Source organism: Protopterus annectens, chromosome 5.part0 (genome assembly GCF_019279795.1).
Source record: "Protopterus annectens isolate FY-2018-M chromosome 5.part0, PAN1.0, whole genome shotgun sequence".
Classification (NCBI taxonomy): domain Eukaryota; kingdom Metazoa; phylum Chordata; order Ceratodontiformes; family Protopteridae; genus Protopterus; species Protopterus annectens.
This window is the reverse complement of record NC_056735.1, coordinates 1517975697-1517997183: the sequence shown is the minus strand read 5'-3', so window position 1 is coordinate 1517997183 and position 21487 is coordinate 1517975697. Positions and strand designations below refer to the sequence as shown.

At 44.8% G+C, this 21487-nt stretch overlaps 1 protein-coding gene across 1 annotated transcript in view; it reads left to right on the top strand.

Annotated features, from left to right (window-relative positions):
• Window positions 1–21487, top strand: part of TOMM70 (translocase of outer mitochondrial membrane 70) — a 766277-nt gene that overhangs the window by 348629 nt on the left and 396161 nt on the right. Inside the window, exon 5 of the mRNA XM_044071328.1 lies at window positions 6903–7051. Coding sequence (XP_043927263.1) covers window positions 6903–7051 — 149 coding nt within the window. The remainder of the gene's footprint in view (window positions 1–6902; window positions 7052–21487) is intronic.

Sequence of the window (21487 nt, the reverse complement as noted above, 5' to 3'; positions counted from 1 at the left end):
CTACTTGCATATCCCTAGCCTTCCACTTTTCAAAAAGTACATCTGCTTCTCAGTGGATTCTGCACACTATCAATTCTGTGCTTTACCCTTTGGTCTCTCTCGGCCCCAAGAGTATTTACAAAATGTCTGGCCCCAGTAATGGCATTTGCCGGGACAAAAGGAATAAATTTTTTTCCCTATCTAGATGACATCCTGATCCAGGCTTCCTGAAGCTCATTGGCCTTGCAACACCTGCAGTTCACCATCTCACTCCTTTCAGATCTGGGATTCACTGTAAATCACAAAAAAATAATCCCTGACACCCTCTCAGGATCAGGTGTTTCTAGGATGTTGGATTATGACCAGGGAAATGATGGCTTGCCTGCCACCAGAAAAGATTGTGACCCTCACATCTTTCTTCCAAGGGATCCTTACTTTCCAAACCATCTCAGCCAGGGAATTCCTCAGAATCTTAGGATTCATGGCCTCTACTATCCCCATGGTCTCCCTGGCAAGGTTACACATGAGGAAGTTCCAGTGGTATTTGAGAAACAACACTTAGATCCTCTAGAGTTCATGATTCCCATGCTTCCTTGTTTGTCCAAGGAATTGAAGTGGTGGATCTCCCAGAGTCAGTCACACCTGGTTCTGCCCCTCCAGCCCACACCCCCAAACCAAGACCTCTTCATAGATGCTTCAGACACAAGCTGGGGAGCAACCCTAAGAAACTGGAGAGTGAGGAACTCATTGAATCCCACTCAACAAAAAGATCACATCAATATCAATGCAATGAGAGCCTTGATACTAGCTTTGGATATTTTCAAGGGTCAGCTTCTCCCAGGCACACTGAGGTGGTGCACAGACAATACCACTGTGCTGTGGTAAATCAACAAACGGGGGGGGGGGGGGTAAGGTTCTACCTCCTGTGCAGACTAGCTTTGCAAGCATGGGAAATAGCACTGGAGAAGCAAATCCTTCTCCAAGCAGTATATATCCCCTCTGCAGACAGTGTGATAGCAGATTCCTTAAGCAGGACCATGGCTCTGTCTCATAAATGGATGCTGAACAGAGAAAAGTTTCCGGACCAGGTCCATCGTTGGGGTATTCTGAATGTGGATCTCGTTGCCACCCCCATGAATAGACGGCTCCCGACCTTCTGCTCCAGAGCACCTAATCCAGAGACTTGGAAGGTGGACAGTCTGTTGATTTCGTGGAAGGGGATGTACGCATATGCATTCCCCCCTTCCATCTCATTCAAAGAGTCCTTCTGAAAATTCAGAAGGAACAACCTCAAATCTTTCTGGTGACTCCCTACTGGCCAAGGCAGCATTAGTCCATCCTCCTATTTCTCCTAGACAAGGGCAATTACCACAAGTTACCCCACAGAATGGACCTGCTCACACAGGACAAGGGAGCACTCTTGCACCCTCAACTGTCCACACTGAATCTCACATTGTGGGTGATAGAGCATTGATTCCCTTCAGACACCTATATACAGAGGGATGTGATCCAGGTTCTGCAGGAAGCCAGAAAACCAATTACCAGAAAATCCTACCCGTCATAATGGAAGAGATTTTCCTTATGGTGTCAGAAACACAGCCCGCAACCACTGACTGCAGACCCCCCACTGGTCCTGTCCTACCTGTGTGGTCTCATGAAGCCTGGACTGTCATACTCCTCCATTAAATTCCACCTATTTACCATCTCAGCTTGCTTGCTCCTGGTATCCCCTTTAACATCTAAATTAGTGATCAAACTCTTAATGAGGGCAGCACTACACCTGAGACCACCAAGGAAGCCCATTCCGCCTCCTTGGGACCTTACCTTTGTCCTAGAAAAATTGAGACTACCACCATTTGAACCAGCCAAAGACTGCTCCCTCCAGCACTGCACTTGGAAGACCATACTCTTGGTGGCCATAACCTCTGCCAGAAGGGTCTCCGCACTCCAGGACCTTATGGCACCCCCCCTTCACTGTCTTCCACAAGGACAGGGTATGTATACGTACTGACCCCACATTCATGCCCAAATTTTATGTAGACAAGACCAAATATATTAGGAAATCAGACCAGCTTTTTGTCTTTTAACATCCAAGGGCTCTGGGATTGCCTGTTTCCAAGTAGACTGTTTCTACTTGAATTTCTAAGGCTATTTCGTTCTATGTGAAACATGGTAAGACCCTTGCTTCCTCTGTAAGGCCTATTCCACTTGCTTCCTCTGTAAGGCCTATTCCACTAGGGATATAGCTTCATTAGGTGCTTTGAAGGGATTAAATACTAGATCTCTTCTTGAAGTGGCTACATAAACTTCTGTGCATACCTTCAGTAAACATTACAAATTGGCTGGCATATCTAAGTCTAGGGCAGGATTTTCCATCAGAGCCATATTCCATGGCTTTCTGGAGAGCTCAACTAACTGCCTGTTCCTCCACCCTCTCCTCATGAGCTTTGGTACTCTCTCTCATGTTAAAAAGTCTGCAACAGATGAATAAAAGGATATAGAATAATTGTGTAAAAGCTTACTATAACTGTAGATGTCCTTCTCTTCTCTTCTCTGTTGCAGTATTCCAATCCCTCCCTCCTTCCTCCTGGTGGTTTGGTTCCTTTCCTTGGATGGTCATACCCTACCTTCTTTAGAATGTCTTCCTCCTGGGGCGTTCAGTTCTGAGGTAGATGTGTTTGTATGTCACATTTGTGGCAGACTTACACGAGCAGCATCATCCTACAATAGTGAAAGACTTTTGTATACTGGCTGACATCGGGTCACCTATGGCTGAGAGCTCCCCATGATAAGAATACTGCAACCAAGAAGAGAGGGGCATCTGACATTATGGTAAGATTTTATACAACCATTCTTTCTCAGGTAGCTAAACATTCATTACAGTGTGGTTATGATGCCATTGAAGCTTCTTTCAGGGCAGGTGCCACTGGCACAATTATTAGAAGGCATGCTTGGTGTAGGGAACAATCTTTTCCTGACCATGTTAAATCAAACCTCCTGAATGCTCCCCTGGAAAAAGACTTTCTCTTTGGCCCTAAGGCAGAGGCATTTCTCAAAAAGATGGAGTACAAAGTGAAATCTTTGCAGACTGTGAAGGACTTACTCCTAGTGCAGTCTCCTAGGTTCAGTAGGAACTTTCCAACTAAGCACTGGTCATTTCCCTCCTAGCCTAGGGGTAGACTGAGGAAACCACAGCTTGAGAGAACCCAAAGGCAGTGGAAACACCTGCAAAGAAGCAGGCAGTAGACCTCTGAGACTCCCAGGCAAGGGTGTTCTAGGTCCCATGCCTCTGCCAGACACAAGTATGACTCATTCACCCCACCCCACGACTAGGAGGAAGGCTGTCACTCTTCAAACAAAACTGTGCCCTTATCATTTCAGACAGTTGGGTTCTAGACATCATTTCAAATGGTTACAAACTCACTTTTCAAAGAGCCTTTACAATATTCTGGTTATCCAGATGTTCCATAAAATCAGAATCAGAAGCCCTTGCTCAGATTCAGATCTTATGCACTCAGGGAGCTATGGAACCAGTTCCAGATGATCAAAAAGGCAAAGGATTCTACTCCAGGCTATTCCTGATTTCCATAAAGGAAGGTTATTGGTGCTCCATCTTGGACCTGTCCAGCTTCAATCAGTTTGCCCTGGTTCCCAAGTTCAAAACAGAAGCTGTTACCCATGAGAACCTCTCAGGCCTTCATGGTCTTACTAGACCTAAAATATACCTATCTACATATTCTAGTTCTGCCCCAGCCAAAAGGATAGTTTTCCGGGGGGTATTCCTGTACTCTTCACTTCAAAAATCCTTCCTTCTGCCAGGCAAAGTCTCCTTTTTGACGAACTATTTCCAAATCCACCAGAAACACTGCATCTTGGCCAGAGAGTTTCTCCCAGCACTGGGATTCATGGCATCATTGGCCAGGCTGCACATGAGGAAGCTTCAGTGGTACCTCATGAATGTATGGTGCCAGAGCTCTCAGTCTGTAGAGACTGAGATACAGCTGATCCCTTGTCTCAAACGAGAGTTTGAGTGGGTACAAACTTGTACCCAAAATTAGGGCCTTCCTTTCAGTTTTACTCCACAAGCCACAGATGCTTCAGAGATAGCCTGGGGGGGGGGCTCACTCTCAACACCTCCAGTCCCATTGGAAGTGGGAGGTTCACTTCCAGGGCAAGGCACGTCCATTGGAAAGAACTTCTGGCAGTGCAGAAAGGTCTGTTGGCCTTCAAGGAAAATTAGGAACCAGGGGTACTGTTAATAAAAACGGGCAATACAGTTGTGTAGTACATAAACAGTCTGGGAGGTAGGCACACATCCCCTGTTCCACCAAGCGATGCAAGTCTGGGAAGCTGCACACTCTGGGGTTACATCTCGTAGCACTATGCCTTCCAGGAGCTCAATGTGTCTAGCAGATCACCTCAGCAGAAACGTGATGGTCCCCCACGAATGGCATCTACATCGGGAAATTTTCCTCAGCATAATTCAGAGATGGGGAGTCACACAGGTAGAACTCTTTGCCAACAGGGAATTCAGAGATGGGGAGTCACACAGGTAGAACTCTTTGCCAGCAGGGAAAACCCTCACCTGAAACAATTCTGTGCCAGGATCAAACAGAAATCTGCCTGGAAAACAGATGCTTTCTCCTTCCCTTGGACTCGCCTCTTTATTTATGTATTTCCCCTTTACCCCTTCTGCCTCGAGTGCTCCTAAAGATATAGGAAGAGGGCCCAAGAGCAATACTGATAGCACCAGACTGGCCCAGACAACACTGGTATCCTCTCCTCCTCAAGCTCACCCGTCAGTGCCCATGGCTGATACCTCAGAGAGTAGACTTTCTCACACAAAATAAAGGAAGACTTGTGCACGTCAACCTACAGACACTCAGCCTTTCAGCTTGGATAATTCTGCAGCACCCAACTGCAATGTTACCCAAAGTAAGCAAGTGCAGGATACTCTTAAAGAATCTAAAAAGCCTAGCACTAGAAAGCCATACCTGCCAATTGGAAAAGAGTCTGTATTTGGTGCCAGAAGCAGCACCTCTATTCCAATTTAGCACACATTACTACCATCCTAGAATACCTGGATAGCTTGGTAGATAAAGGCCTTTCCTACTCCTGCATTAAAATTCATGCATCTGCCATTTCAGCATCCCCTATTAAGGCAGTCTCTAATGGGAGTCATTCACATTAGACCTTCCATTAGGAAACCTACTCATCCATGGGACCTCAACTGTTGTAGAAAAGCTGACTTTGCCTCCTTTTGAACTGGCAGCATCTGCTCTTCTTACGTTTCTGACTTGAAAAACAGCCCTGCTGCTGGCTGTCACCTCAGCCAGGGGGGTTTCTGGGTTGCAGGCCATCATGGCAGTGGAACCATTTATTATCTTCCAAAACAGGGTTTCCCCTCAGAACTAATCCCTTTTTCTTGCCCAAGGTGATTACTGATACTTCGTTAAATCAAGCCATTCATCTGCCTGAATTCTTTCCCAACTCTCAGAACAAAGGGGAACGAATACTTCACTCACTGGATGTGCACAGACAGTTCCGCTTTTATTTGGACAGGATAAAAGCCTTGAGAAAATTTGACCAGCTTTTTATTACCTTTGTCCCTGGCGCTGAGGGGAAGCCAGCTTCCAAACAGACCATCTCTAAATGGATCTCCCACTGCATTTCTTTCTGCTATAGACATCAAGGCAAAAAAAAAAAAAAAAACCCTGAAATGATTAGATATCGCACAACACAAAGACCACAGCTACCTCTGCTGCCCTTCCAAAGGGCGACCCTTAAAGACCTCTTGGAAGCAGCCACTTGGTCATCTGTGCTTAGCTTCACAAATCACTACCACTTGGCAGCCTTCTCTAAGTCTAGAGCAGGATTTGCCACTGCCATCCTGCAGGGCATCCTCTCCTCTCCTTAATCTCTTTCCCCCCTCAATTCAGCTTTGGGAATCTTCCCACAAGTCAGGACTGCAACAGTGAAACATGAAGAACATAGTACAGTTGTGTACACTTACCATAAATGTAGCTGTTGAGTGTATTCACTGTTGCAGTCTTTCTCTCTCTCCTGCCCCTTAGCCTATTATGTAGCCTTCTTATAATCAACTAATCCAGCCAATGGATCCCCCTTGGCACCCCTGCTGTAAGAGTCCTCTTTCTTCGTTCCCTCCTGTCCACTTAGGGCTCCTCCTGGTAGAGGGCAAAAAATACTGGTTATTACACAGGCTGGATCCCTTTACTAACATCGGTCAGGGCGTCTGCCAGCCTGGGAGGCGGAAAGAGTTTTCTCTGGTAGTCAGGCCAGCTGAGGGTTTTCATGGCAGGGGAATCCCCACAAGTCAGGGCTGCAACAGTGAATACACTGAAACAAATAAGTGTACACAACTGTACTTTCCTGGCCTAGTGTGTGAAGACTGTATACGTCTAGCCCAGAGAAGGAGCAAGAAATACCTGAGAAAAATGCCCTGGCTAGTAAACATTATACCTTGACATTGAAGGGGTGGACATCTGCCAGACCATTGGGAGAAGGAAAGTCTATGGCATTCAGGCCGACCAAGGGCTTCCACAGTAGGAAATCCCAAGGAGTTGTTACTGCAACAGTGAAGACACAAACATCTACATTTACAGTAAGTTGACACAACCGTACTTAAGAGCAGTCCCTTAACTGTAATTAACTGTTCCTTCATCCTGCTGTAGTTTAGCCAGTACTGATCATGCTTCCTACAAAGCTGTAGGGTGGGCTTCGTTTACTTTTGCAGTTTTGTTTGTTTTGTGAGGAGGAACATTAGCCTTGATTTTGGAGGAAGGCACAGGCTGCTAATCTGTTTAGACTCTGGGAGAGATGTCCGAAGTGTAAGATGTAACCATTTTAAAGCAGTTCTGTGTGTGTTTTGTTGTATTTTATACTGTATATATTTTATTATTTAGAACCGGGAACCTCTGATGCCCTCTCCACAGTTTATCAAGTCTTACTTCAGTTCCTTCACAGAGGATATAATCTCTCAGCCACTGTTAAAAGGAGAGAAATCTGATGAAGATAAAGACAAAGAAGGAGAAGCTGCAGAGGTCAAAGAAAGGTGAACATTTTTCAGTTTAAAGTGAGGTGATAACTGTTCATGAATGATTCTGGAATCTATAATGAACTGAAGATTAGCTACATTTGAGAATGTTAAATACTGAGAAGTTCATACATTACTTTTATTTCTGGTTTACATTGGGAGTAGCATAACATAACATAGGTTTCTTAGTTGGTAAATTTGGATCCAGGACACTTATGATCATTTGACTGGAATTTTGTGTATGCAGTATTCTTGAGATGTTCATATTGATCACTGCTATAGTAGCCGTAGCTATATAGGTTATATATTGCCAAGACGGCTTTGGGCACCAATCCTTTCGGTGCTTTCCTGCACTTGAAAAGAGCTCTCTTTTGCAGGCTTTTGTGGATCAGTGGTTGACTTGTGCTAGTCTTTTGCTGAGCAAATATGTTCTGTTTAGAAGAAAACCTTCCACATTTAAAAAAGGGTTTGTTCTATTGTAGTTTTCCCTTTAGGGAAGCTATTTTTAAGCTTGGAGTTTGTATTTTAGCAAACTGCCACAAGCCTTAACTGTACTTTTAAACAGGAGAATGCTTTTTTCCTGTCAGTTTGAGTTGTTTAAAGTAATTGAAAACCATTTTTTGTGTATGTGAAGAAATTGTGTGGACTTTTTTGGGACTGTGAGTGTTTTAAAAAGCTTTTTCACTGTGTTTTTTATGTGAAAAAGTGACTTTAAAGACTTGAAATTTTTACCAGCTCTTACTGTTTCACCAGGAAAGAGGCACCATTTTCGGCTTAATCTCGAAATAAATTATCTGTCCCAAGGTCAGTCCTCCTTCCATCCACAGAGAGAAAAAATTAAGCAAACTACCTTTGCCACCACAGTAGGCTAGCAATTTGACTCCACCACAGGTGAGTGACTCTGCTGTTGCCATAGCTTATTCCTCAGACCACTCATCTTTTACCTGGGACCCTTCTGGTGCAACACCTACAGCCACTATGGACTGGGGGTTAGCCACGTCCTTTGCAGCTGTTAGGGTGACCTCAGTGGGTAAGGAAGAGAGACTCTTGTTGGTCCTGGAAGAGGGAACAGGAAAGACTTCTCTGTTTGGTCAGAATACTGTTTCCATCCCTGGGGGAAACTGCTGCTGCCATTAATAACACAGCTGGCCCTATTTTTCCCGTTAAAAAAAAAAAAGACTAAACCTAAACACGTATCCACGCCTCCTCAAATTTCCTTACACAGACATAGTTTACAGTGTCTTGTTTAGGGTTTAATTCAGCGTATTGATCATTCTTATAAAGTGGTGCCTGGTAAAATAGAGGTTCTTCTCTGGAAGAGATTCAAGATTCGGAATCTGGACAGGAGGATAAAGGGGATAGATATAGTGTTTTTTTAGACTCTGAAGAGATCTCAGATGTCCTTCAAGGATGCATCTGCAGTCCTAACAAATGGGTTGTCCTGGCCTCAGGCAGCCCTTCGGTCGGCCGGATTCCAAAGTCTGGGTCTGGCCTCGGCTGATGTCGCACTTCACCCGACGTCATAGCTGCAGTTCAGCGGGTATAAAGGCATCAGCTGACACCATTTTCCTCCGTTTTTCTTGCCGCGTGGCGCCGAAGCAGAAGCTGTTCGCAAGTGCCGGTCGGTCAGAACCAGAGATTGCTACTACCGAAGACTTCTAAAAAGCTAAGTACCCCGTTGGGGACTCTTTCTTGCCTCAGCCGATGTCAGAAAAAGTGAATAACTGTTTAACTTGTGGGAAACAAATACCTCATAAAGATTTCCACTCTTACTGCCTACCTTGTTTAGGCCCAGACCACGACGTAGCAGCTTGTCTAGCCTGTGCTTCCTTCAACCGACGAACACTTAGACGTCGGTCGGAGTTTGCAGAGGAGTTTTTCGGCTCCGCTTTTGCTTATATCATGCCGTCGGAGACTCCGACTTCACAATTAGCTAAAAAGCGTAAGGAAAAGGGCCGACACTCGCGAAACCGCAGTTAAGCCAACCGCGAGTGTCTCGGTTTCGGCTGAAAACCGAGTCCGCGGTTCTTCCTTCGGCCGAAAGCATGCCTCCTACTACCGAGGCTTCTTCCAGCATGGCTGAATCTGCTACAGAAAGTCCACCTGCTCTTACAGTTTCTCAGGATTTATCAGATCCTATCCCCTTAGATGTATCTACTCCTGCACGTGGAGCTGCTAGGCCCCCTGCATCCATGTCAATTAAGGCTTTTGCCAGGGCTAAAGCAGCTAAATCTTCAAAGGCCGTGCCTGCTAAAACCCCCTCTCACAGGCCTAGCTCTAGTACTCAAATGCTTAGTCTAGCAGAGGATCTCATTTCTTTGATCAGGGAAACCCAGTCTCACCCTGACAGGGCCTCTCACCCACCTCCAGAGAAGAGGCCTAGAGCAGAGCCCCCTGAACCAGTTTCTTCAGATTACTCCTCTGATGATTCAGAAAATACAAATCCTCAAGAAGGCCCTTATTCTCCATATGAGGACTCTGATGCAGAGGATTCCATACCTTCTGCCTCTCCTCCTGAGGAATTTTCTTTTGGGGAAACCTTGCATGCTATGAGGGAACAATTTCAATGGCAGGGCCAGGATTTTTCAGACTCTAGGAAAAGGCTTAGGACCTTTTTACATTTACCACAGCATAGGCCTTTAGCTATTCCTCCAGTACTTACAGTTGTGGATGATGCATTTAATGATGCTTGCACTGCCCCTGACTCCCTGCCTCCGGCCCCTGCTAAGCCCGACAGATACTACAGGGTTCCGGACACACATTATCATTTGTATAAGGCTCCTATTGCGGATCCTGAAACCATTTCACAGGGCCCCAAAGCTGTAGCAGCTGCCTCTGCCAAAAACCCCCTCCCCTCTGAAAGAGAATCTAGGGCATTGGAGAGATGGGGTAAAAAAGTTTATACTTCTGCTACTCTTTCGGCTAGGGCCTTAAACTGTCAATTCCACATGATTCAGTATCAGGAATTTCTGTTAGATCAGCTCACTAAAAAACTGTCCTCGCCTGAGCCTTTAGACCGTAAGTCCCTTCAGGATTTGGTGCATAACACTCAGCAGGTCAGTAATCATTCCTTAAAATGCGGCTATGATGCACTGGAGGCTTCCTTTAGATCAGCTATGACTGGTACAGTGATCAGAAGGCATGCATGGTTAAAAGAGCAATCCTTACCAGACCATGTAAAGTCAAAGCTTCTAGATGCTCCCATGGAAAAGCACAGTTTGCTTGGTTCCCCTGCACAGCAAGTGTTGAAGAAGGTGGAAGAAAAAGCTAAACCTGTCCAGACAGTCAAGGATTTCTTACAGGTCCAGCCTCCGAGGTTTAGTAGGAACTGGCCTTCCAAGAATTGGTCCTTTCCAGACACCACCAGAACACAGAGAAGCAGAAATAGACGCTCTAGAGGCAGAGGTCAATCCAGAGGTGCCTACAGGGGACGTCAGTGGCAGCCTAACAGCCAGAGAAGTACTGCCACAGATCCAGCCACTACCACTTCCACAGGACAATCACAGTGACTTGGCTCTGAAACCGCCTACCAGGGAACAACTGGGAGCACCCTTAGGCGGAAAGCTAGCCTTATTTTCAGTAAATTGGCATTACATTACAGGAGACAAATGGATTTTACAGACAATAGACAAAGGCTACAGGTTTCACTTCCATACTCTTCCAAGGAAGAGAGGAATGCCAAACCTACCTCCAAACCAAAGGACAAACGCTCTACAGCAAATAGACCACTTACTAAGGATGAGAGCTATAGAAAAGGTACCGGCTATGGAACAAGGACAAGGATTTTATTCAAGGCTTTTCCTGGTACCAAGAAAGGAAAACCAATGGAGACCTATACTCGACCTGTCCGCTCTAAACACATATCTCATTGTTCCAAAATTCAAGATGCTGACCCTACAGCAACTTCTTCCCATGCTGGGCAAGGAGTCTTGGCTGGTGACTCTGGATCTCAAGGAGGCATACCTGCACGTCCCCATACGACCAAATTGCAGAAGATACCTCAGATTTCTTGTAGGATCAGAGCATTATCAATTCTCAGCATTGCCTTTTGGCTTATCTACTGCCCAGAGTATTCACGAAATGCCTGGCATCAGTAATTGCTCATTGCAGGCTACAGGGAATTCAAATTTATCCATACCTGGACGACTGCCTGTTACAAGCGGACAGCAAAGACAAATTAACAAAAGATTTGAAAAGGTTATTCACCTGCTGCAAGCCCTGGGATACACAGTCAACACAAAAAAGTCAAGACTGATACCATCCCAAAGGATAACCTTCTTGGGTGCAGAACTGGACACATCAAACCAGATGGCATTCCTCACAGCAGAAAAACAGAAGCAGCTACCACTCTATTTCATGGCATTAACAACGCAGAACCAGCTTACAGCAAGGAAAATCCTGCAAGCCCTGGGTTACATGGCATCCTGCATAATATTAATTCCACATGCCAGACTACATATGAGGAAGTTGCAATGGTACCTGAGGAATTTATGGTCTCAGCACAAGCACAGCCTAGAAACCCAAATTCCAATAATTCCATGCCTGAAGCAAGAATTCCAGTGGTGGGCCCAGGCCTGTCAATTGAACAAAGGACTGCCCTTCCACAGGCCTCACCCAAGCCAGACTATCACCACGGACGCCTCAGACCTCTGTTGGGGGACACACATGGTGGACAAGTGCATACAAGGCTTATGGACTCAAGACCAGATGAAACCTACACATAAATCAAAAAGAGATGCTGGCAGTAATTCAGACATTCAGACCATTTCTTCAACAGGGTCATTTGCTGATAAGGACGGACAACACCACAGTTATGTGGTATATCAACAAACAGGGAGGCACACATTCATATCCTCTATGCCGGATGGCAATGGACCTCTGGAATGTGGCCCTGAGCCTCAACATTCAGCTCCAGGCCATATTTGTGCCAGGAAAAGAAAATTTACTAGCAGACATCTTAAGCAGAACCACCACGGATGCCCACGAATGGATGCTGCATCCAGACATCTTCAAAACCATCACAAGGAAATGGGGACTGCCAGAAATAGACCTGTTCGCATCCCCACACAACCACCAATTGAAAAAATTCTGCACAAGGACATACCACCCACTTGCTTGGAAGGTGGACTCCCTATCCTTCAGTTGGGAAAACCTGACAGCATATGCATTCCCACCTCTTCCTTTGATGCACAAAGTGCTACTGAAGATCAAAGAAGATCACCCGAGGATCATCTTGATAGCTCCAGACTGGCCGAGGCAACATTGGTACCGCTACTGAGGAGTATGTCCCGGAACACGCATGGCCTCTACCCCTACTACCTCTACTGCTAACACAGAACAACTTCAAAATCCTGCATCCAAACTTGAAAACACTGCAGCTAGCTGCTTGGAACATTATATAAGGCAAAATAACCCAGATTTATCTCAAAGGGTTAAAGACATTATCTTGGAGGCTCGCAGACCCTCAACAAGGAAAACTTATTCAGCAAAATGGAAAAGATATCTCATTTGGAGTGCAACAAAAGGAGTAGATGCATCATTGGCAAGCATAGCTAACATCCTGGAATACTTAGCAGAGCTTTTCCACAATGGTCTGTCTTACTCCTCCATTAAGATTCATGCATCAGCAATTTCAGCAGAATACAACATGGATCCTCCAGTCTTTTCTCAACCTCTACTCAGGCAGTTTCTCAGAGGAATTAAAAATGTAAAGCCACCAAGGAAACCACCATTGCCTACATGGGACTTGAACTTTGTGTTAGAAAAGTTGACACCCCCCCCCCCTTTTGAACCAGCAGCAACAGCAGAATTACAGTACTTATCTTGGAAAACTGCATTCCTGCTTGCAATCACTTCAGCTAGAAGGGTTTCTGAATTACAGGCATTAATGGCAGTACAACCCTTCCTTATCTTCCATCAGGATAAGAGTGTCCATGAGAACTAATCCTACCTTTATGCCAAAGGTGGTCTCCAGGGTATCATTAAACCAAGCAACACACCTACCAACATTCTTCCCCAACCCGCAGAACAGGGGGGAAAGATTGCTGCATACCTTGGATGTACACAGACAATTGCGCTACTACCTGGACAGAACCAAGAACAATAGAAAAACTGACCAGCTTCTGGTAGCATATGCAACAGGAATGGAAGGAAAAGCAATTTCAAAACAAACAATCTCAAAATGGATAGGAAATTGCATTAGATTTTGTTACTCTTTTCATGGAAAGGCAACTCCAGAAAACATCAGACCTCACTCCACAAGGGCTACAGCCACTACTACAGCTTTCTTACAAGGAGTGGCTACCAAAGACAATTTAGAGGCTGCCACTTGGAGCTCCGTGCATACATTTGCCATGCAATTTAACCTACCTTTATACTCCAGATCCCGAGCAGGTTTTGCCACTGCTGTTTTGCAAGGGATCTTAACTACACCATAAACCCTTAGTGCCTCCTCCCCCAGTTTGGCTATGGTATTCTACCCATTTGTTAGGACTGCAGATGCATCCTTGAAGGACATAGTACAGTTTTGTACCTACCATAAATGTAGATGTCCGAGAGGTATGCATCTGCAGTCAGGATTACCCACCCTCCTTCCCCTCTGTGGTACTCCTAGAGTATTTGCCCACCTTGTAGCTAGCTGGGGGAATCTATTATGGTGTATTTGTTTGTATATATGTATATACATGTTTATTTCTATTTGCTCTCTATTGTTTGGAAACATTTGCATTTATCCAAATTTAGCCTTCCTTGAGGGCACCTGGCATCTGGGGCAAGAAACAGAGGAAAATGGCGTTGGCTGATGCCTTTATACCCGCTGAACTGCAGCTATGACGTCGGGTGAAGTGCGACATCAGCCGAGGCCAGACCCAGACTTTGGAATCCGGCCGACCGAAGGGCTGCCTGAGGCCAGGACAACCCATTTGTTAGGACTGCAGATGCATACCTCTCGGACATCTACATTTATGGTAGGTACAAAACTGTACTTTTCTGATACTCCTATGGGTGTTTCTTTCTCTGGGACTGTTTCCAGAACATGCCAGTGTTTCAGTAGAACACTAAGAATCAGTACCTCAGGAAATACTATGAAATATTACAGTAGTAGTTCCAGAACCTGCATCCATTTTGTAAACTCTGGAGGATGTGTCACTGCCTTCAGTTTTTCTTGATTGTCAGCCTGCTGCCTCAAAAAAGGCAGATAGAATGTATAAAGTTACTCAGTCTTTTGTACTCCTCTCAAACCTGAACCCACTTTCTGATGAGGATGAAAAGATTATTGATAAGTAGAGGGTGTATGCTTCTGCAACTTTGATTTTCAGAATTTTGAATAGTCAGGCTTCTATGTTAAGATTTGTTCAAAGTAATTGTGAAAGTATGTGGAATGTTTTGTTGCAGTTTCTTCTTGTGAGGACAAATCTGCTTCAAATATTTTTTCTTTTGTATAAATCACTGCTTATTGTTTACAGTGTATTTATATTTCAGTTAATACTTCCTCAGAGGGTTTGGCCACTGGTACTGTGTTGAGGAGTTTTGCCTGGCTGTGTTCTCAGAATCTCCCAAGTGACAAAAAAATTCAGATTTTAAATTCTCTTTTGCATAAAGATTTAGTGTTTGGTCCCTGTGCTACAGAGGTGATAAAGTGTGATGAGAGGGGTAGGTTGATACAGGGAATCTCGTGTAAGAATGTTCAGTCCTCCTTTTCCAAATTTTGTAAGGGATTCTCTAACCCCTCATCCAATTTTAGCAAAAATACACAGTTTCATCAAAGCGCGGGTAAGCAGACAAAAAAAGGACAAAATTCAGGACCCCCCCTCCCCCAAAACCAGGTATAGTCAACAAGTCAAAATTACTATTTAAGGGGTCTTTGTATACCCCTCCCACTATGGCAGTCTCCTTTTCCCTCCACTTTTCTCTTTGGCAACAGATAGTTTCAGATAAATAGGTTCTGAAGATCCATCATTAAGGCCACAGATGGCAGTGTGAGGAAAATTATTGCTTTCCAGGGGATAATCCTCATCCACCCTACATGGCTCTTGCATTTCTTCCTGTCCTTCATGACATGCTGTAGCAGGGAATGATAGAACCAGCTCCTCCTTCCTTTGTGGGAAAAGGTTTTTATGCTAGCATGTTTTTATTGACAAAGAAAGAAAGAAAGAAAAAAAAATGATTGGGTACTAGTTCTGGCTCACTGTTTCCTAAACCTGTTTGTGGTGGTGCCCAAGTTCAAATTGCTGTCACTTCAAACGGTTACCTGTTCTTCCTTATTCAAGTGTCCTAGTAACTGTAGATTTAAAAGGTGCTTAACACATCCTTGCTCATTCAGGCTTCTGGATTTTCTTAAGGTTCAGTGTGTCTGGTTTACATTATCAGTTTTCTGCCTTACACCTTCCCAGATATTCATCGTGTTTCACTGTTGCAGTCATTACTCTTGGGTTATCCTGCTGGCAGGCTACCCGCATTCGGCCTGAATTCCAAAGTCCCGGTCCGGCGTCGGTTGCTGTCACCTCTTCTCTGACGTCCGTGCGGACCACCTTAAACCATCTTCAGCTTCAAAGACAAAGACTAAAGCAGCTCTAAAGACAAAGAAACAAGTACAGCGTTCTCCTGGGAAAGCAAAGATTACTCAGAATCTAAGAAAAGACTCAGAGACTTTCTGCTATTACCTCAGCACAGGCCCCTTGCTATTCCACCTGTTCTAGACATTGTACATGATGTATTTTCAGAGACCGGCCTGTCCCCAGACTCTTTACCTCCTGCACCTGCTAAGCTTGACATACTACAGGGTCCCAGATTCTCATAAATTCGTATATAAGAACCCCGCTGCTGACCCAGAAACTATATCTCTGGGTCCCAAAGGAGTCAAAGCTTCCACTGCTAAAAACCCTGTCCCCTCTGATAGGGATTCTAGGGCACTGGACAGATGGGGAAAAAAGTATACACTTCTGCTACCTTGGCTGTAAGGGCTTTAAATTGTCAGTTTTATATGCTTAAATGTCAGCAATACTTAATGTCACTGCTTAAACAGAAAATGTTGACAAATTCTGAATGTTCAGAGAACAAGGAATTGCAGGATTTATTGCATGCAACTGAACAAGTGGGAAAGCATACTTTGCAATATGGTTATGATTCACTGGAGGCCTCTTACAGGGCCGCAGTTACAGGTTCTGTTATTAGAAGGCATGCTTGGTTAAAGGAACAGAATCTACCTGATCATGTTAAAGCAAAATTACTAGATGCCCCATTACAATATGATACCTTGTTTGGTGCTAAAGCAGAAGAGGTCTTGAAGAAAATGGAGGATAAAGCGAAATCTATGCAGACAGTTAAGGATTTTTTACAGGTACAGCCACCCAGATTTAGCAGGAACTGGCCTTCCAAAAGTTGGTCCTTTCCAGTGTCAGACAGGCCACAAAGAGGCAGATACAGACGCCCCAGAGTCAGATCTTAGCCCCAAGGCTCATACAGTCCTAAACAATGGGGTGCTCCTACCTCCAAAAATGGAGAAAACAAATCACAACCTTACAGGAAATGGTCCCAGTGACTTTCCTCTGCCAGATCCAAGCACTTTTCTTTTAGCAGCCCCGTTAGGGGGAAAACTAGCACTTTTTTCACAAAATTGGCAAAAGATTACCCGAGACAAATGGGTTTTGTATATAGTGTCCCAGGGCTACAGGTTCCATTTTCACACCCTGCCAAGGGCAAAAGGTATGCCAGACCTGCCACACAGTCAATGGGCAGAGGCACAAAAACAAATTACAGCCCTCATGGACATGGTGGCCATTCAACAAGTACCACAACAAGAGCAGGGGCAAGGATTTTACTCTAGACTTTTCTTGGTGCCCAGAAGGGACAAAGCCTGGAGACCAATAACGGATCTGTGTATACTAAACACGTTTCTGGAGGTTCCAAAATTCAAGATGTTGACTCTACAGCAGCTACTGCCCATGCTGGGCAAGAAGGCTTGGCTTGTAACTTTGGACCTAAAAGAGGCATACCTGCATGTCCCAATCAGGCAGTCTTGCAGAAGATACCTCAGATTCATAGCTGGCTCAGTATACTACCAATTCTCTGCACTGCCCTTTGGCTTATCTACTGCGCCCAGGGTCTTCACAAAATGCCTAGCACCAGTAATTGCGTTTTGCAGACAAAGAGGAATTCAAATATATCCCTATTTGGACAACTGCCTTATTCAAGCAGAGAACAAAGACATTCTTCTAAAGCATCTGGCGTTTGTAAAAAGATTACTAATTTGCCTAGGGTACACAGTAAACGAAAAGAAATACTAATACCCTCTCAAGAGATAATATTCCTGTGTGCAAGCTTAAATACAACTGCCCCGATGGCTTATCTCACGCCAGACAAACAAAGGCAACTGACTTCTTACTTCAAAAAGTTGGCAACAAAGACCCAGTTATCTGCAAGGAAAATCCTGCAGGCCTTGGGCTTCATGGCATCTGCATTCTACTAATTCCATATGCCAGACTGCATATGAGGAAACTACAATGGTATCTAAAAAGTGCTTGGACTCAGCATTGCCACAGCCTGGAGACAGTAATTACCCTTATTCCCTGCCTACAACAGGAGTTTCGATGGTGGGCACAGGCCTGTCACCACAACAAGGGTCTGACATTCACTTTACCCACAGCCAGACAGACACTCACAACGGATGCATCAGACTATGCCTGGGGGACACATATGGCAGGACAATGTATTCAGGGCACATGGCCTGCAAGCCAAATGCATCTTCATATCAATCAAAAAGAGATGCTAGCTGTTCAGAATGCCCTGACAGCTTTCAAGGACCTAATTCATCCAGGACAGCTACTGATAAAGACGGACAATACTATGGTCATGTGGTACGTAAACAAGCAGGGAGGCACACATTCCTACCCCCTCTGCAGACCAGCAATAATCTTGTGGGACACAGCATTAATTTGCCAAGTTCACCTGCAAGCATAATTCCTGCCAGGAAAAACAAATACTCTGGCAGACAAACTAAGCAGAAACCTCATGGATCCCCACTAGTGGAAACTGGATCCACAAGTCTTCAGCATGATAACAAGGAAATGGGGATGCCCAGACATAGATCTATTTGCCTCACCTCACAACTGCCAGTTAGAGATTTTGCACAAGGATTTATCACAAACAAGCATGGAGGGTGGATGCTCTATCCTTCAGCTGGAAAAACCTAACAGTATACGCCTTTCCTCCACTGCCTCTCCTTCCCAGGATACTCCTAAAGGTCAGACAAGAGAAGCCAAAAATGATACTGATTGTACCAGACTGGCCACACCAGCACTGGTACCCAGTCCTAAAGAGCTTGTCTCAAGGCCCAGCATGGATATTGCCTCAAACGTCCCACTTGCTGACCCAACAAAACAATCAGATCCTGCACAGTCAACTCAGGACTTTAAATTTGGCAGCATGGCGGATAATGTAGCCATTCAGACACTCTTTTTCAAAAGCTTTTATGGATGTTATCTTGGAGGCCAGGAGGCCCAGTACCAGAAAATCTTATGCAGAAAAATGGAAGATTCTGTGCTTGGAGCCAGGAACAAGGCATTGACACATGTACCAAATATTCCCCAGATTTTACAATGCCTAACTGAGATGCTGGACAAAGGCCTTTCCTTTTCTTCAATTAAGTTTCATGCCTCTGCCATTTCAGCCCATTACAATACGGAACCTCCTATCGTTTCTCATCCTTTAATAAGGCAGTACCTCAGAGGGGCCAAAAATATAAGACCTCCAAGGAGAGCACCTATACCTGCATGGGACCTCAATTATGTCTTGGAAAAACGCACACTGCCTCCCTTTGAGCCAGCCTCATCAGCTGATATAAAATTCTTATCCTGGAAAACAGCTCTGCTACTGGCAATAACCTCTGCAAGATGAGTCTCGGAGTTACAAGCACTCATGGCTGTGGAACCTTTTATCATATTTCATCCAGACAGGGTTCCTCTGAGGACAAACCCAACATCTGTGCCTAAGGTAGTGTCCAGTGTGGCCCTCAACCAAACCATTCACTTGCCTACCTTTTACCCAAACCCACAGAACAAGGGTGAGAAAATTCTGCACTCTTTGGACATACACAGGCAGCTACGCTTTTACTTAGACAGAACTAAAGCTTTCAGAAAGACTGAGCAACTTTTAGTGTCATATGCTGCAGGATCACAAGGAAAGGCCATCTCAAAACAGACTATTTCTAAATGGATAGGTCATTGCATCCGTTTCTGCTATTCTCAGCATGGCAAATCAGTGCCTAAGGGCATTAGGCCTCATTCTACCAGAGCAACAGCCACTTCAGCAGCCTTCCTCAGAGGCGTTCCAACCAAAGACATCTTAGAGGCTGCAACTTGGAATTCAGTGCATACTTTTACAAGGCACTACCACTTACCTCTTTACTCTAAATCCAGAGCAGGCTTTGCCACTGCAGTGCTGCAGGGCCTCATAGCCTCTCCTAACCATGTTTAGCTCAGCCACCCATACTCAGCTTTGGGATTCAACCCAAGAGTAATGACTGCAACAGTGAAACACGATGAGCATAGTACAGTTGTGTACCTACCATAAATGTAGATGTTCAAGTGTATTCACTGTTGCAGTCCAGGTTATCCTCCCTCCGTCCCCCTTTCTTTTGCTGGGGTTCATCTGTACTTCTCTATTCTATGCAACCTATGTGGTGTATTTGCTTGTAGATGAAGGGAATGTTTCTTTACTGCATGTATGTTTACTGGCATATTATATTTAGCCTACCTTTTTGGGGGCACCTGACATCTGGGGCAAGAAAAACTGAAGAAAATGGCATCAGCTGCATCTTTTATACCCCTGGCGCACTGACGTCAGGGAAGAGGCGACAGCAACCGACGCTGGACCAGGACTTTGGAATTCAGGCCGACTGCGGGTAGCCTGCTACACTCTTAACATCTACATTTATGGTAGGTGCACAACTGTACTTTATATCTCTTTGCAGGCTGCAGGGTATCCACATTTTTTTTCCATATTTATGTGACTTGTTTATCTTTGCAGAGTCTTTCAAAAGTGTCAGGAATCTCTCACTTGGGTAAGAGAGTTGGGATTCCAAGAGAACATTAAAAGTATTTTTTGACTCCTTCACACAGGATTGTGTTCTTGGGTTGTCAGCTAGACACCTCACTTCAAAGAGCTTTTCTTTCACAGGAAATAAAGCAGATCTATATCTAGATCTATTTTTAAGGTTTTCCACGCATACTTCAGTCACTGCAAGAGAATATCTCAGGATTTTGAGTCTTATGGTGTCTGTGATTCTTATGATAACCCTGGCAAGACTCCACATGAGAATGATTCAGTGGTATCTAAAGTCTATTTGATCCCATCACCAACTTCCTTTGTTCTTTCAAATCCCAGTACTGGGTTTTATCAGAAGAGAGAGAATTAGGTGGAGACAGCAAATATCCTTAAATCCAAGTCTGCCTTTCTCCCTCCCTGTTCCAAGCAGTCAGTAGGTAGTCCGGGAGTAGTTTCAAGTAGGATGAAAGTGCAAGGTATGTGGGGCACCAAGGACAGACACAAGCACATGCATATAAGTTGCTTGCCGTGATCAAGGCACTGAACTCTGTGAACCACCTTTGAGAACTCTTCATGTTACGTACAGTTCCGCAGTCATGTGGTACATCAACAAGCAAGGGGGAACTAGGTTGTACCCCTTTTCAGACTAGCCATGTTAGCTTTGGATATAGTTTCACAGCACAATCTCGCTGTACAGGCAATCCTACATTCCATCCAAGCCAAATTGTGTGGCAGAGGATAATGGCAGGCCCGCACTAATGGAAACTAGATCAGGGGATCTTCCAAGATTTGAGCATCTGTTTGCTTCCTCTCTGGACAATCGTCTGACAAGATCCTGCTCCAGGACTCCATGCAAGAAGGCCTGGAAGACGGGTCCCTTTTTTCTTTTTATTCTATCCTTGGACAGGAATGTTCCTGTATGCTTTTCCACCCTTCTACTGATATCTAGGGTACTTCTGAAGATTCTGGAGGACTCCCCTAAGATTTTTCTGGTGACTGCCTTCTGGCCCAGGCAGCACTGTTTCTTCCATCTTTTGGAAATGGTCGGGGGTAATTATGACAACGTTCCTCACATACAGGATCTACTCAGACAATATCAGGGGTGTTTGATGCATCCTGTCCCAATCAACTTCATTTGACTGCCAGGACGATAAGGTTTAATTCTCTTTAGGCACCCATTTACTGAGGGCATGCAGCAGGTACTAATGGAGGCAAGAAAGCCTGCTACTAAAAAAAATCATAATTAGTAAAGGGAAAACATTTGTACTTAGTACCAACAACATAACCAGTACCTGTACAAGGCTAGATGTTCTTCGTGCTTCACTGTTGCACTTATTACATTTGGGTAATCCTGCTGGCAGGTTGCCCTCAGCCGGCCTGAATTCCAAAGTCTTGGGTCCTGCATTGGCTGCT